At 41.2% G+C, this 15708-nt stretch overlaps 1 protein-coding gene across 2 annotated transcripts; it reads right to left on the bottom strand.

The window, feature by feature from the left end:
* Positions 1–214: 214 nt before the first annotated feature.
* On the bottom strand, positions 215–11569 carry tfap2b (transcription factor AP-2 beta). 2 transcript variants are annotated; one of them, XM_019266441.2, is made up of 7 exons: positions 11474–11569; positions 8866–9327; positions 7351–7405; positions 6048–6267; positions 5622–5740; positions 4458–4599; positions 215–1266 (listed from the first exon to the last, which is right to left on the bottom strand). In XM_019266441.2, the coding sequence occupies exons 1-7, from the start codon at positions 11519–11521 to the stop codon at positions 975–977; spliced, it is 1338 nt and encodes a 445-aa protein (XP_019121986.1). In that variant the 5' UTR covers positions 11522–11569; the 3' UTR covers positions 215–974. The 2 variants fall into 2 exon arrangements, with proteins under 2 accessions (XP_019121986.1, XP_019121987.1); XM_019266442.2 differs by lacking the exon at positions 11474–11569 and adding an exon at positions 9604–10330.
* Positions 11570–15708: the final 4139 nt, after the last annotated feature.

Here is a 15708-nt window from a genome sequence, read left to right as displayed (position 1 = left end):
CAATTTCACGCATTCAGAAAGTTGCTTTTTTTTTTTTTGACTCCAACAAATGTAAACTATTTCACTTAGAGGTGAATTAATATTTCATGAAATAAATAAATAAATAAATATCATGTTTTACATTTTGAATGGATTGAACTGAAATTAACTGTGACCCCCACAGCTCTTAGTGTGGAGAATTTCCCTGGAGAAAAGGCGCAGGCTGCACACCTCGCATAATAAAACACATGGTTTATTATCAATGTGATAGAAATGAAATCACTGGACAATTAGAAGCATGTCTACCCATCATCAGCACCATGACAACAGCTCTATAAGAACAAAAAAAAACACTGGATGAGTCCTGCCCTCCCCACCCGCCGACTCACAAAGGTGGAATCACAGATAAATAGGCCTACTCCAAAATAGCTGGTGCACCTATTTACACAACCATCCATTTAAATTAATATAAATAAATATTTACACACATAAATTAATACCCTCCCTCCTCACACTTATGTTAACCAGACGAACCTGTTTCACAGATATAATGCTCATCACCCATCATCTTCATACCCACAATGCGTTTCTGTGTGAGGACAAACACAAGCACGCACACTCTCACGCACACACACACACACACACACATACAATGTTGCTTGTTGGCTGCTCACAGCGTCTCAGTCTCACAGGATGCAGGCAGGGGGAGCGAAATGGATGTAACACAGTAACCACCATGTCCTCAGGGGAATGAAAAGAACGTAACACAGATGAAAAATCCCTCTGTGCTCTCTGACACTGGCCCACGGGTGTCTTCCTCCGCCTTTTTCTCTCTACCAAGCCTTCCTCCTCCTCCTCCTCCTCCTCCACCTCAGCCCTGTGTGCGGCAGGTCAGTGGCAGTGGTGTAAAGCTAGAAGTAACGGTGTAACGCCTCTGTCTGTGTGTCTGCCTCCCGTTCAGCTCTCAGTCATCGCTCCCTCCTTCTTCCCGTGCTTCATTTCCGCTGCTTCTCCTCTTTGTCGCCACCCTTGCTGCCCCCGTCCCCGTGCCGGTTGTTGGGTGGGTTGTTGAGAAACATCTTGTCGAGTCCTTTGAGAGCCTCGGTGAGGTAGTTCTGGAGGGTGGTGAGAGCGGCGCAGATGGCAGGCGAGCCGAAGCCGTGTGTGATGAAGGAGAAGTGGGAGAGGCAGCTCTGGATGCCGGGCTCCAGGATGGGGCTGGGCCTTGAGTTGCCCAGGGGAGTCCTGTCCTGGGCCAGCAGGTCTGTGAACTCCTTACACAGCTGTCTGCAGGGAGAAAGACACAACAAGACGTCGTGTTAGGAGTTCCCTAAAACTGTAATATCACAGCTGATAGTGAACACTTTAGCAGTTTCCCTCTAAAGGCCTGGTAGAAAATTGTGAAAACCTCTGAAAGCCAATCATTCCACAACTGCCCCCTCTCTTGTACACTGTGAATGCAGGAAAAACATCTCATTAAGTTGTCTGTAGTCAACATGGAAATGACTACATTGCAGAATAAGTAACCAATGTCAAGTTAGTACTACTATTGACTCTGTCCAAAAGCTCTGAAATGCACCCAATTTGCAGAATTAGTTACCTGAAACTAAACACAATAAAAGACCTTCGAGGGCAAAGAAACATTTTACAACCTTACAGTTTTATGGTGCTTTAACTGCACTGAGGAAAAAGAAACACATTCACTTGAAGCTGCGTTTCAGTCTCTCAGAAACGATTGTGGTGTGAGCAGTGTTACAGAGTGAGGATAAGAAATGAGTGTTAGCCATCAGTTATCTCCCAAATCCCGCTTGACTAAACTCATGCACTTCTTTCTGAATGTACCACTGCACATGTAAAAATCTGATTCCAGAAAAACCATAAAACACCATCAGATCTTGATCTTGCAAATGGTTCAGCAGCTCCTGAAGGCAGCCTGACCCCACCCACCCATCCAATGGGAGGGGGGAAACCAAAGCAAAAGCTTCGGTGCATCAGATGTTTAAACCAGGATTCATTCTCTAAAGAAGTCTGCAAACGGCCTCCTCTCAGCTGGGATTATTCTTAAACTAAACACTCTAAATGCTGTGTGCCAAATCGGGATATTCACAAGAGAACAGGAATGTTTTTGACTCTATCATCCTGCAGTTATTTTATTTATCTATATTTTAGCTTATGAGTCATTACAGAAGAGGAGTTTCTGTTAAATACATCAGGTTGCCTACCTTTCCTGTATCATCCTGTATGACGTAATCTATCCCAAAAGAAAAATTCCCCCCTGATACTTTTAACCCCTTTAAGGTTTTTATTTGTTAAGTGTTGCATACTTTCTTTCAGCCTTTCTCTTTTTTACTTTTGTTTCATTCGGCTTGTGTTACAAAGCGTGAAATTGATGCAACCGGCTGCTACAGTACACCTTTACCTGCAGAGAGTGACTATTTCATTCTCTTAAAAATGGATTATGGATTATGTTCTGGCAGACAGGCTACTTTTTCTAAAGTTGCTTTAAAATGTAAAACAATGCTCTTTCTATCGTTGATGCATTCGATGACGGGACACCCTCTCAACTTTTAAATGCCTACTGACGTCTCACCGTTTATTTATCATCTTCAAGAGGCGACTTTTACAACAGAATGCACAGAAATACAAAGCAGAGCAAGAAAGTTTTATGAGTTTGCAACCTTTATATTAAGAGCACATTTTAACTGTTAATTAGTATAAATTGAGACAAGGTCATCAAATGGATCTTTGCTCTTCGTTATAGATTTAATGTGAAAAATGCACCAGTAAAAGAAAATCATGTCTTCACCTTATAGTTTTCAAATCATGCTCTAGGTTTTAGGCCCACATTTTATATTCAAGAGCCCCTCTCGCTCTCTTTTTCTCCCCGTCTCAGATTTGTACTTACACACACACACACACACACACACACACACACAGACACACACACACAGACAGAGCGGCCTAAGGGCAGAGCTCCAGCAAATGAGTGACAGGCTGTGCAGGCCGAGCCCAGCTGGGGTTAGGGGAGTAGAGAGGAGAAGCCGCCACCCCGGGCTACACTCAAGGCTCTCGCTGTTGTTTTCTGACGACTTGAAACACTTCACTGCTAAATAATGAATTTCTAACAGGCAGCACCGACAACACAGTATTGGAACAGGTTTGAATCTGAGCATCAAACATCCACCACCGAAACACGGCGTACATACTGAGTACATTGGCATACACACACCACACACACACACACTCACACACACACACTCACAGGCAGATGGTTTATGCAGTGCAGACCAGCAGACAGAACTATTTATGCAAGCTAAAAATACAAGCTTCCTGAAGGGATCTTTGTTAGATGGTTTAAAGCTCTGCTTGCAGCATCCTTTTCGTCTAGAAAACCCACATTCAGGGGAATAAATGGACATAGAATAGGACTGGTCATTATTAGCAGGAGGATTTTTCTACACCTTTATAAAAAATAGGTAAAAATCCAAATGTATAAATCCACCCTTGTTTGTTTTAAAAAATCTGTGTTGCTCTGCTTTCATTCGATTCTACAGCTTAACGGCCATGAAAATGGATTAATATAAGTACCTTGATCGCCTTTAAGACCAGAAGCAGAGGTCAAACACACTCCAGCAACCGCAGAGCTCCCATTTTATAATGTCTGTGAGCTGCACATTAAAGTGTCCAGCGTCAAATAAGGTTCATCTGTACTCGAGCTAAAGGTTATTCTGTGAAATGGACCGCGTGTGAGGATGCAGCAGCTGCATACAGAGAGATGAGATCACGTTGCATGCTTCTCACATCTTTAAAAAAAGAAAAAAGTGATTTATATGACAATCAAAGGGTGAAAATGAATCCCTTGCCAATTGCGGCTCTTTTCTTAAAACGGTTGAATTGAATTTAAATGCCCTAATTTTTCAGTGTGGCAATTTTTTTTTCCTTTCTTTCAATAAGCCATTTCATTACAGGTTAGATCCATATCGAGCTTGATGCCTTTTCATTAAGAAAAATCTCACTTTCTTTTTTTTTTTTTTTTACAAATGTCAGTGCCATGTGGCAAAAATGGATTGTGCTATGATATATTGAGTTAAAGCACAGAGGATAGAGGAGAGGTCTGCACCCTCAAGGGGGTCTTAAAGAGGGGGCCATGGAGGGCCTCGGGAAAATGAGTTTAATTTCACTCCTAATTTCAGAAATGTACTTTCCTGCAGAAAGAAGAATGGCCCCATTTTTCACCCTGCATGTAAGAGTTATGTAATTCAAATCAACAGCAACCAAAATCTTCCCAAATGGCAGCCTTACATACCTCAGAGTTGTGATCTTTCCTCTTTCCTCTTATTTTCTACGAACCAACAACACCCAGTCACAGATTATCTCCCTATATGCTACACTGCAGACACGTATTATATATATTCTATGACACTCTATAAAAACTACTATAGGAGACAGAATCTAATCAATCGGTCCATCAAACTCACTTTGTCGCCAGCAGCATGTTTTTCCGCGTGTGCAGCTCGTTTGGATCCGCGTGCTGCCGGTTGAGGTACTCGCTCACGGCTTTGGTGGGAAACTCCGTCTCGCAGATGTAACCGAAATCCCGGGCCAGGTGGACCGCTTCACCTGGAGGGATGGGGGGAGGGAGGGGCGAAGAGGAGGTACAGGTCGGTGTTAATATGATATAGACAAACAATAAGCTGCCATGTAAATATTTGACTCAGTCATGAATATTTGGCGAATTTCAGTCACCTCACCATTGCAGAGATTCTTAGATCATGCACACTCACATATTTATAATGCATATGTATCAAATAAGGATATACATATTTTATATATCTGTCCTTTTACGCACTGCTGTGCATGCTGTGCATGCTGTGCATGCTGTGCAGTCCTGTTCTCAGCGAACGCGTTAGAAATTGATTAGAAATTTTCAGCTTTATTGTGAAAATTAACAATAAATTCGAATCACCCGAATTTAACGATTATTGTATAAGAAAAATTAAAATTAATTGCTATTTTATGACGCTATTTGCAGGCAAGGGTTGACATAACATTAATTTTAACACAAATTTAGAGCGTGAACTGACAATCAGGCTGTTTAAAAATGAAAGTGTAAAAAAAAAAAAAGTCTAATTGTAATTTTATGAGCTTTATGACTTTATGAAAACATTACCCAGTTTGAAAATATTTTAACTACATTTTAAAAATGTAAATATATATTCTCAAATATTACATGTTTGCAGGATAATATTGTATATTGAATATTGTATGTATTAAAAAAACAAGGCATATATGACGTAAAACCTGATGGGCCCAAACTGCAGCCTTTAATCAATGAATGCATTTTTAAAATCTAATTTAATAACTCCCACTCTCCTCTATCCTCTCACTCAATATTCAATATTTATTTTCTTGCAGCCATTTTATGAATATAGACCCATTTTGATGTGTCACACTTGTAAGGTCACGACCTTTCACAGTCCTATATTTTGGCCTTGCGTCGTTTCTTTGGAGTCTGTATGACTGGCTTCACTTTGGACATCTAGAATCTTGAGAGTCAAACCAAATGCTTGTTCTATACAATAGAAAGTATATTTATATATGCATGTTCTGTATTTATGGAGTTAAAACAGTGAACCAGTCACCTTCTACAAGAGATGTTAGTAATGTGACGTTGGCAGCTTTGCGTCTTCCAGCTGGTAAATTGAGTCCAATCTTCTCCAGCTTTTCTCTCAGACACTTCCCACCGTTTTTGGATTTTGCTCTGAAGAAACAAAAAAAAAAATGCATTTTTTAAAAGAAGCACACATATTCAGAAATACTTTCTAATATTAAAAAAAACCCTCTCATAGAGCTTTATAGTAATAAATGAGCAATATTCTCTTCAAAGTTTGGAAACTTTATTAGACATAGTCATCAGCTTCCAGTTTGTCTCCAGAGATTTTGTTCATTTTAAGTACAATCTGGCCTTTTTCATCCAGCTCAGGGATTTAATTAAAACATGTCCCTGCATATTTCAAACATCCACACAGTTACTCCAGCGTCAACATGCTCTCAGGCTGCAGTAGTACCTTCTCAACACGCCCCCCAACAAGGAGGCGTTGAGGCACTCGGGCGGGGACAGTCTCCTCTGCACCTCCCCTACGGTCACTTTGTACTTGGAGGTGGAGCTGAGCAGCGACAGGCGTCCCGGTACCGAACAAAACACCTCGTTTATGTTCACGGTCACCCCACCGATCAGGCCGTCCTTGCCGAGCATGAGAGAGCCCATGTTCTTGTGTGGCATGGGCACTGAAAGAGGAAGGTTAGAGGCGGTGTGAGTGTTACAGTTACATAACAAGTTTGAAATCTTGAAATCTCTCTTCTTGTCAAACTTTGCCCTGTGTGTGTGTGTGTGTGTGTGTGTGTGTGTGTGTGTGTAAGTGAGGGCGCACGCGCGCTCAGAAGGCGGTCCTGGCCTAATGAAGAGCCCACGCGCCGGGCATTTGCTGTTATTTAATGTCGCGCGACATTCTCATTACAATATTATCGATTGTTGATTGGCTCGCGCTCTCAAATCGCATTAACCACCTCCCCGTCTTCTCTCCACGGCCGGTTTAACTCCCACCAGCGCGCACTTGGATGCTCGTTCCTCCCCGCGCGTTAATGCTCGCGCTAATGGCGTTTAAAAAGAAGCAGTCATGCCCTCGTGCGTGTGTGCGTAAAAGGAGGCCAGTGCCGGTTTTTTTTTTTTTTTTTTTTTTTTTTTTTTGATGGCTCCACGGGGGATAATACCGCAGATTAGCTCTAAACGAGCTCACGAGATCTCCATGAGCGGTGCCATTTATTACATCAGCGGCTTAAATGCCCCGCGGGGAGCTCAGTCACTCAACATCCCGTAACTAAATCACCGCACATCATCAGAGGCGGCGGCGTGGCAAGCCCTGTCAGGCGACACACTGCCTGCCAGTCAATATACCGGGATCGTTAACCCGGGTTTAAACTCCTCATTGTGGGCACACACCCCCCAGAAAAACAAGATGAACTGCCTGCGGGCTCGTGGATTGAGACCTTTAGTAAAACATGGAGATATGTAGCGTCTGGTCCAGTTTAGGTCCCCACATGTACCTTTTTATGAGAATTTTACAGCCATAAGTCATCATAATTCATAACACACCTGAGAGTATAATTTGTATAACGACACAGGGAGCTAAGATAAGGTGGCACCTCTGCTTATTTACCTTTTACCAGCCTAATAATAATCATAGAGCTTTGTTTTATATTTGTAATCAGTCTTATTGTTGGGCTGACTGTTGACAACATTACTCAGAGCACACACAGAGGTGTGTGTGTGTGTGTGTGTGCGCCTGTGTGCGTGTCTGTGTGTGTTTTCACCTTTCTTAATTACTGATTGATCCAGGATGCTGGTTCCGTTGGTGTCTTCAATGGTCTGTCAAGATAAACACAAAATGATCATATTCTGCTTTATAGAAGATGAATCCATACTGTAATGTCTCACTTTACAACACACACACACACACACACACACACACACACACACACACACACACACACACACACAATAAATCCTAATGAGACGTTTTTAAGTTGTTTGTTTCCACAGAGCAAACAAATCTGGTTTGTAATCCATGATGAGAATCATGACGCACACATGTAAAGCCTCTGTGGGATGGATTTTCTCTAGACCTGATGTTTGACTGCACGCTCGTATAAAAAAAAAGAAAGATAACAAAGAATTTGCACAAAACAAATTTAGATGGAGTTAATAAATGCATGACACAAATACGGAGAGCCAGAAATTAGAATCTATTGTGGAGGTTAAATGGCAAACAATTCGTGACGGCTGTGCCCTGAGGGGGAAACGAGGGGAAGATGAAATCCTACACAGCTCACTGTGAAGTTAATTTCACCACCAGGTCTGTCTTTGTAATATTCTGAACCTTTACATTAACAATGATCATAAAACAAAATCTGTATTATCCTGTGAAACAAAATCAAAGCCTTCAAATTCAATGACAATAAAAATATGATAATAATAATAATAACAACAATAAGAATAATAAGAATAATAATAAGAATAACATATTTAGAATTTAATTAGAAAATATACAAAATAAAAAAACACACACACACAAAAGATATATATTTTTTCTCTATAAAAGATAATAAAAAATGAAATATTGCAGCATCTTTAGACTTTTCTGCTTTAAATATGTCTTCATCATTGTGTCAGTATCATGCACTTCTTCCACACATCAGCATCTTCTCATCATAGAGGAGCTCTCATGTCTCTGCAGACACTTTCTTTTTTTCTTTCTTTTTTTTTTTTCTTTTTTAAAGCTGTGGGTCATTATTTGTGTTTTAGGCTACAGCTGCTGTGAGAGTCCAGCCTTGAGGGAGCTCCTCTGAGTTCACTGACCTCAAACTCTAAAGGCACCGCAAACATGCGGAGAGATGACGAAGACCACCGTCAACAATTAGCTATTAATCTGATTTATGTATTGCTTTGAATTAAGTTGTGGTGTTTTCATAGCTGCTATCCAAACCTTTATTTTTTTATCATGCAAACGTTAAAAGTTCTTAAAGGTGGCTTTACTGTAAATGACAATATTATATCATGCATACAGTGAAATGATTTTACATCTGTTATTGTGATAATATATTATAAAATGTAGTAAAATTGCAGTTGTAGCGTATATTCCTGATTTTGGCCAACAGACCTCGGTGCGTCCTGATTTGTTTGCGGCAGTTTTAGCCCTAATCTTTTTAAAGAACATATGATGATAATAATAAAACAAACAAAAACACAAAACTCGTCATAATTAAAATCAGAGCATGTGCTAAACTCACTTTAACCTCCGTCAGTCTCAGCTCTGATCTGTGACTCACCTGAATATCCTCCATACCGTGCAGCCCGTGGAGCAATCCGTCGCCCATACCGGGCTCCAGTCCCGGATGAGCCGAATGCAGCAGCACATCAGGCCGCCGCACACCACCGTAGTCCCGCCGTGGGTCCAACCCGGACAGCTGTGGCAGCGAGGCCCGAGGCTGTGCTAGCAGAGAGGAGCTGTCCATCCGATCTCCGGCGACGTCTTGCCGCTGCCGCGCCCCCCATGCGCCCTGCTGGCTCTGGTGCAGGGAGTTCAGAGAGTACGGGTCGCTGACGTGGGAGTACGGGTCCTGGCTCTGGTAGTGAGCGAGCGGCTGGTACGGCGGCGGAAAGTACGGAGGCTGGAAGTCCGACGAGGGCGCATGAGACAGCGGCGGCGCGCTGGAGTAGGGTCCCGCGTGCGATACAGAGCCCAGCTGGGACAGGCGCGAGCTGTGGCTCGAGACACCGTCATGCCGGTCCTTCAAAGGGGGTGCAGAGAAGAACAGAAAAAAATCAACTCCTTGCAGAATTAGAAGCACATTATAAGAAAAGAAAGCACATGGAGGCCTTTGGATCAGGATGCTTTTATTAGAGTATACGGCCCCTGGTGATGTAGCCACAGTAGCCTACCTAACTATGAAGAAAAAGCAGATAAAAGCCTGGAGGAGGAATGTTACAGACTCGTTTCAAATGTCTCAAAACCTCCGAGCAATATCTACAGATACTCAAACACAACATGAGGGAAGGAAACTCACCGCAGTGGAGTAAGGATGAACTAACATCTGTAAACCCTCTGTTGGTGTCACGAGCGAGCTCACGGTAAAAACAGCACGTTAATAAAGACCGTCTTGGGTCGAGATCTCCAAACTCATTCCAGTTAAAAAGCAACTTGTATCTTCAGGTTTGGCCCTCGTCTCAAAGCTCCACGCAGAACCTTCCTCCGCCCGGAGCTGCCGCCGCTCTGAGTGTGTGAGCACCGAGCGCCCGCCTCTACCCCCGGTATACGGTGTAATTGTTATTCATGACTGAGACTTACAGGAATATTAATGCGCGCCAGGCAGGGGACTGGCGACACATCGAGCGTGAAGCCTGCTCGCGCAACCGTGAGTGACGTTTAAATTCCGTGGAGAGCCCGAAACGACGCGCGAACAGCAGGAGATAGAAAGAGGGAGTCTCTCTCTTTGCAGGGGAAAAGTGAACAGGGTGACCAGAACCGTGAGGAATCCCCCATCACACACAGACACACACACAAAAAGCGCACTTTGGGCTTTTTATGAGCAAAATCTGACGCAGGAGAACCACTCTTTCTTGCATTTGGAGACACTTTTGCGCAATCATCTGTGCGCAAACAGACTTTGACGCTCTTAAAACCAACATAAGTCGAGCTGGTGAAAGCTGGGGTTGCTGTAAACCTTGCTGGGCACTAATACCACCAGGGTCAAGTCTGATCCTGTCACATACACTCCACATTAAAATCCACTTCACCTTTACGCACAATTTACGCATGAAATCTCTCTTAAAATTTCCTCTCGGACGTTTTATCTAAACTTCAGCCTGCCAACATCACACACAGAATAAAAGGTGTCTCGTGTTGTGTTGCAGCTGCCCCTTATACTGAAAAAACGGCACACTGCAGGGCTCAGGGAGGGGGCTCGTGTGAATAGTGTCACGAGTCAAAAGAAGCGATTAAACTTTATATTGCAGACTACACCGGGCCCCTTCTTCTGCCCTCTTGGATGACTTGTTTAACAACATTATAGCCTCCCCTCCTCCCTCGCGCCGTGGGAGAAAAGCCATGTGCGGGCACGAGACAAGAGCATCCCACCGGGCTGATCCGAGGGGCCTCGCGAGCTGCCCCCTTTTTCTTTTTTTTCTTCGCGTGTGCTTTGTTGCTCGAGCCCATTCAGCGCGAGCCGGAGCATCTTTGCTCCCCCGCGCGCGGCGGTATTTCTCCACTTCCCTTTGCTCGTTTAAAAACAATATGTATAAAAATTATCGTTCTGGGAACGAGGCCAAATGATTTACATACATCACACACACCATCAGCCTCCTCTCATCCGGCGTTTGTCCAAGTTTCTTTTTTATTTTTGCCCCAATATAAAACCTAAATTTGACTGTTTTGAATATATATGTTTTACAGCAAATTTGGTCTATTATTAAAAGATATTTAAATATTTTTAAATATAATTATTCAAAAAGTTTTTAGATAGAATTTGCCCAAAAAGCGCAGTGCCATATTTTAAGTATATCTCAGGTGAAAATTCAAGAAAAGGTGAAATTCATCATCATCTTCATCCAGTGTCAAATATTCTTTTCTGTTTTACCTCATACTCCAAAATGCACCTGAACGCACCTCCATTATAGCCACAAACTGCATTAAATAATAGAAAAACATATATTTTTTTAAATGTCTGAACGCAAGTGAGCCAAATCTGTCTCATGTAGTGAAATGTCCTCCACTTCATATTCACAGTCACTACATCACACATTAACAGGCCTAAAGCCTCCTGCTTAAAACCACCTCACTTGTCTTAACAACACTTATCTTAACACTTCATTATCCTCCATAAGCATGTCTAATAAATCTATTTCTTCAAGACGCGAACAGACGGACGGTAACGTTACCTCATAAATATCTTCATACTTGACATTCTCAACTAGTTTCCACAGCATGGTCGCTTCTCCGGTGTCGGTAAACCGAATGCAGCCAAGTGAAGAAGGAACGTCTCATCTCTCTCTCTCTCTGTCCCTCTCCCTCCCTCCCTCTCTCTCTCTCCCTCTCTCCGCCCTCTGTAAAGGCAGACAGGCTTTGTGAATGGGGAACCCCTGCAAAGGCTCCACTACTGTTAAGAAGCTCTATGTGTAAGCATATGAGGAGCAAGCAAAAATACATTTATTTATGGATCATGTATATTTGTCATTTCCATAAAATAAAAGCACAAGCACTTCATGTACACACAAAGATGAACAACTACTAATTCCAAATGTGCAGCAGCTTTTTAAACAAAGTTCTGTATTAGTGAAAAATATGACCAGATAGGACAAATAGATTTCTACATGGGTGTCAAATGAAAAAACAAAAACAATGCTGTGTTTTTTTAAGTTGCTGTCTTCTAGTATTAATCTTAATCTAGACTGTGTTATCAGCAGAGACAACAATGGAAATAAGTCAAGGTCTTCCTGACAGTCAATAAACCAAACCAACACTGTAAAGCAGTGTTACTCAACTTAGGGCCCGATCGGGTGCCAAGTGGCCCGCCAGCCATTTTAATTTTTACTAAGGAGGTTTCATATTAGCCTATCAGCAATCTGTGCAGGTGTCACTTCATTTCTGCGAATAGTTCACACATACCCTGACCTGTGTGGGGCTCCTGCAACTGGATTTGCCTCTTGGCAAAGATGAGTGAGGAGGGCAAATGTCGAAAGGTTGCCAATAAAAACAGGAACGTCAATAAAAAATGGACAGATGAGTTCTTTTTGACACATAAGACCACTGTGTTTAATTTGCCATTTGGCAGTTGCCGTATGCGAGGTTGTTGATCACAAGTCTAGCAGGAAAAGACGAAAATAGAAGACTATGACTTTGAAATCGTATTATTCCGCCACAGCAACAGTTCTGTAATCATTTCATCTGATGAATGTTAGTATTGTGTGTTTAATAACTGGCCTCTGGCCCTCCTCATTTTGCTAAAGTGACTCCCAGGGCACACTAAGTTGTCCATCCCTGATGTAAGTCATTGGTCTTCAGAACAGCTTGGCAGAGATTCTTGAAGCCTGTTTTTACTGGAAGCATCTTCCAAAGATCATCGTTGGTGTTTTTATGGTGGAGGAGAGTGCTGGTCCCAAATCTACTTGGGTTAAGCTCTATAGACTGTGAAGAGCATAACACATCACTCATATCTTTTGCTCATTGAACTATGAATTTGTCACCTGTCTGTATATTTGCTTGCACTACAGTATAATGATGATGTCTACACCTCCATATAGACTTGGCATCACTGCTTGATTACGCTGCATGACTCACCTTGGATGGGAAGTGCATAAACCTTGCCCTGATTAAAAGAGGGAGCAGGTATAACACCGCCCTGCAGATGCAAGAGCAGGACAGTCATGTCACCAGTTGGATTTATGGAGCAATAATTTATTGATCTATTGTCATATTTAGCAGCAGAATACAGGATGGTGGGGTTACAGTTAGTATTTCAACTATCAACTCACTTATCTGGAAATAGTGTGGGCACAACATGTAACAAAAAGTGTCAGCAGCAGAGATCATTTTAACACTAATAATTACAGGAAGTATACAGTGACACATCACACTATTCCTGTTATGTTTATGTTCTTGGTGATGAACATCATAATGCTTCATATTGTAGATTTGTGAGTGTTATCTCAATATTAATATGAGATGACCTTTATGAACGTAGTTGAAACACATTTTAATAATACTTTAATAATAATAATAATAATACTTCAACTAATAAATGTTTTTAAATGTTTTATTTTAATCTATCATTTAGAATTAGAAAATATTCAGGATCCGACAATGTGAAAAATGTGCATCAAAAATATTTATACTGTCTTCGTTTGGTGACGAGAACTGTGACAGTCAATATCTATGTGATTGTTAATTACCATATTGTCATATTGCATGGCAGGCAGCAGTGGTGGAATGTAACTAAGTACTTTAGTCAAGTACTCAACTGAGGTATTTGTATTTTACTCGAATATTTACACTATATGCTACCTTATACTTCTACTATGCAACATTTCAGAGACAAATATTGTACTTTTTACTCCACTACATTTATATGATAACTTTAATTACACATTATTTGCAGATTTTGATTAATAATACAAAATATAAAAAAAAACAAATTAATATATTATATATTATTATTATTATATTATATTAAGCTTCCCAGCTGTATATAAAGTCATTAAAATGAGTTCAACCTTTACCAGCGTAGATATTAAAGTAATGTACACATCAATACATCACTAATTAGTTTTGGTACTTGAAGTACATTTAGTGTGAATACCTTTGTACTTTACCTGAGGAGGATTTTCAATGCCATGTCAATTTTTACTTGAGTATTTTTACACGTTCACTGAAGATTTGAGTACTTCTTCCACCATACATCACATGACATCACAAGAGAAAGATTACATATAGAAATAGTTGCTTTAAATTTGGGGCATGGTGTTTGTACTACATGAGATGCATCCATTCTTATTAGTGAGTCTCACAGTCGTGTTTTTTCACCAGTGAGGCGTTTTGTTTAAAACCTTTCAAACTTTTCTTTGATTCTGTGATTTCCTCATGAAGCGTGGCTACGAAACAAAATCAAAGAGCTGGATTCACAGGGACTGCTGCCTTATTAGGAGGACTAGATACCACTGATCTTCTGTACACACACACACACACACACACACACACGTTCAAATTTATCCAGAGTATTCCACAACAATGGCATCACCACCACACACTTCTTTCTTGTGAGAACTTGTCCAAGTGTGTGTAAACTACTCCCCCTAGTGTCTTTAGAGGGTACATGCATCCATCAAAACTGCCTGTATCATGTGAAAGAAATGTGTCATGTCTTTTTGTCTTATTGTTTCTAATTCAGAGGGACTCAGTTGATGATTTCATAATTTGGTTGTGCTGTTTTAAATAAAGTAAAAGAAAATACATTATAAAGGCAAACCACTGATAGTTATGCAGTTGGTTTCACTGTCAACAAGTTAAAAACAACATTTATTTACAGTAAAGAAAAAAATATATAGTTTGTGTGCATGCTTGAGTCAGAACTTTTAACATTTAACTTGAAAATTACTGCCAGGACTTTAATTTTTGCTCTGTTACTATTAAAAAGCTGCACTCGCAAGCTTCTGTTCAGGTATCGAAATACATTTTAAAGGCCCTAGACTGAGTTCAAATACATAAATCCCAATTAAAACATATAATTATCTCTATATACTTCTGTATAGACACATATATATATGTTTCCTCTGACATGACTGCCATGATAATGCTCCTTTGATGTTTAATGCAAAGAAAGAAGAAGAAAAACTGCCAGTGAGGATACCAGACATGAATGTTTAAGAAGAACGGCTGTTCCCATGTTCTCTGGACTGACCCGCTGCCAAAGATACACACACACACACACACACACACACACACACACACACACACACACACACACACGGCAAGGCATATGACTGTCAGCAATGACAGATTTCCTGACAGTCTGGAAGTCTGGAGGCATGGTTGTGGTTGTTGTCCTGCAGGGCTTTGACACACGATGTATCAGCATACATTACACACATGTCACACTAATACTGCTCTATCTGCTCCCTGCCTTTTGTTTGCATCCACCGCTACACTCTTTTACTGGGATTTCACTCAGGAGGGTGGTGGTATTTTTTTAAATTTCACCTTTTGTGGCTGTTTTTGTTCGCTCGGCTCACAGCACAACTGTGAAAAAATCTTATTTTTTTTAGCCTTAACATTTGCTCAAGGTCAAGTGTGATAAGAATCCTGAATGTCTTGTGCCATAATGCTTTCAGGCAATGACATACTTTTTTTGGGAGTGCATCACAAATAAGGCCCAAAATAAGTGATAGATAACTGAATGTAAAGCTGGAAACCAGTGCAGGGATCATTTAGGTACTTGGTGGGGACTGAAAGCAAAGTGACTCAGTTAGACTTTTGGAGATTATAAATGAATTGCTTGTGCACATGTTCGACCTCAGCCCTGTTTCTTTCTGCTCTACCAAGAAGAACTGTAGTGTATTTAGGTGATGGCAACGAGATGTGGTGTAGTTGCACCAATGAAATGATCTGAATGGAATGGTTG

The sequence above is a fragment of the Larimichthys crocea genome, chromosome XI (genome assembly GCF_000972845.2).
Source record: "Larimichthys crocea isolate SSNF chromosome XI, L_crocea_2.0, whole genome shotgun sequence".
In the NCBI taxonomy this organism is placed as follows: domain Eukaryota; kingdom Metazoa; phylum Chordata; class Actinopteri; family Sciaenidae; genus Larimichthys; species Larimichthys crocea.
Note: the sequence above shows the minus strand (reverse complement) of the source record. Positions and strands in the feature narration are given on the sequence as shown.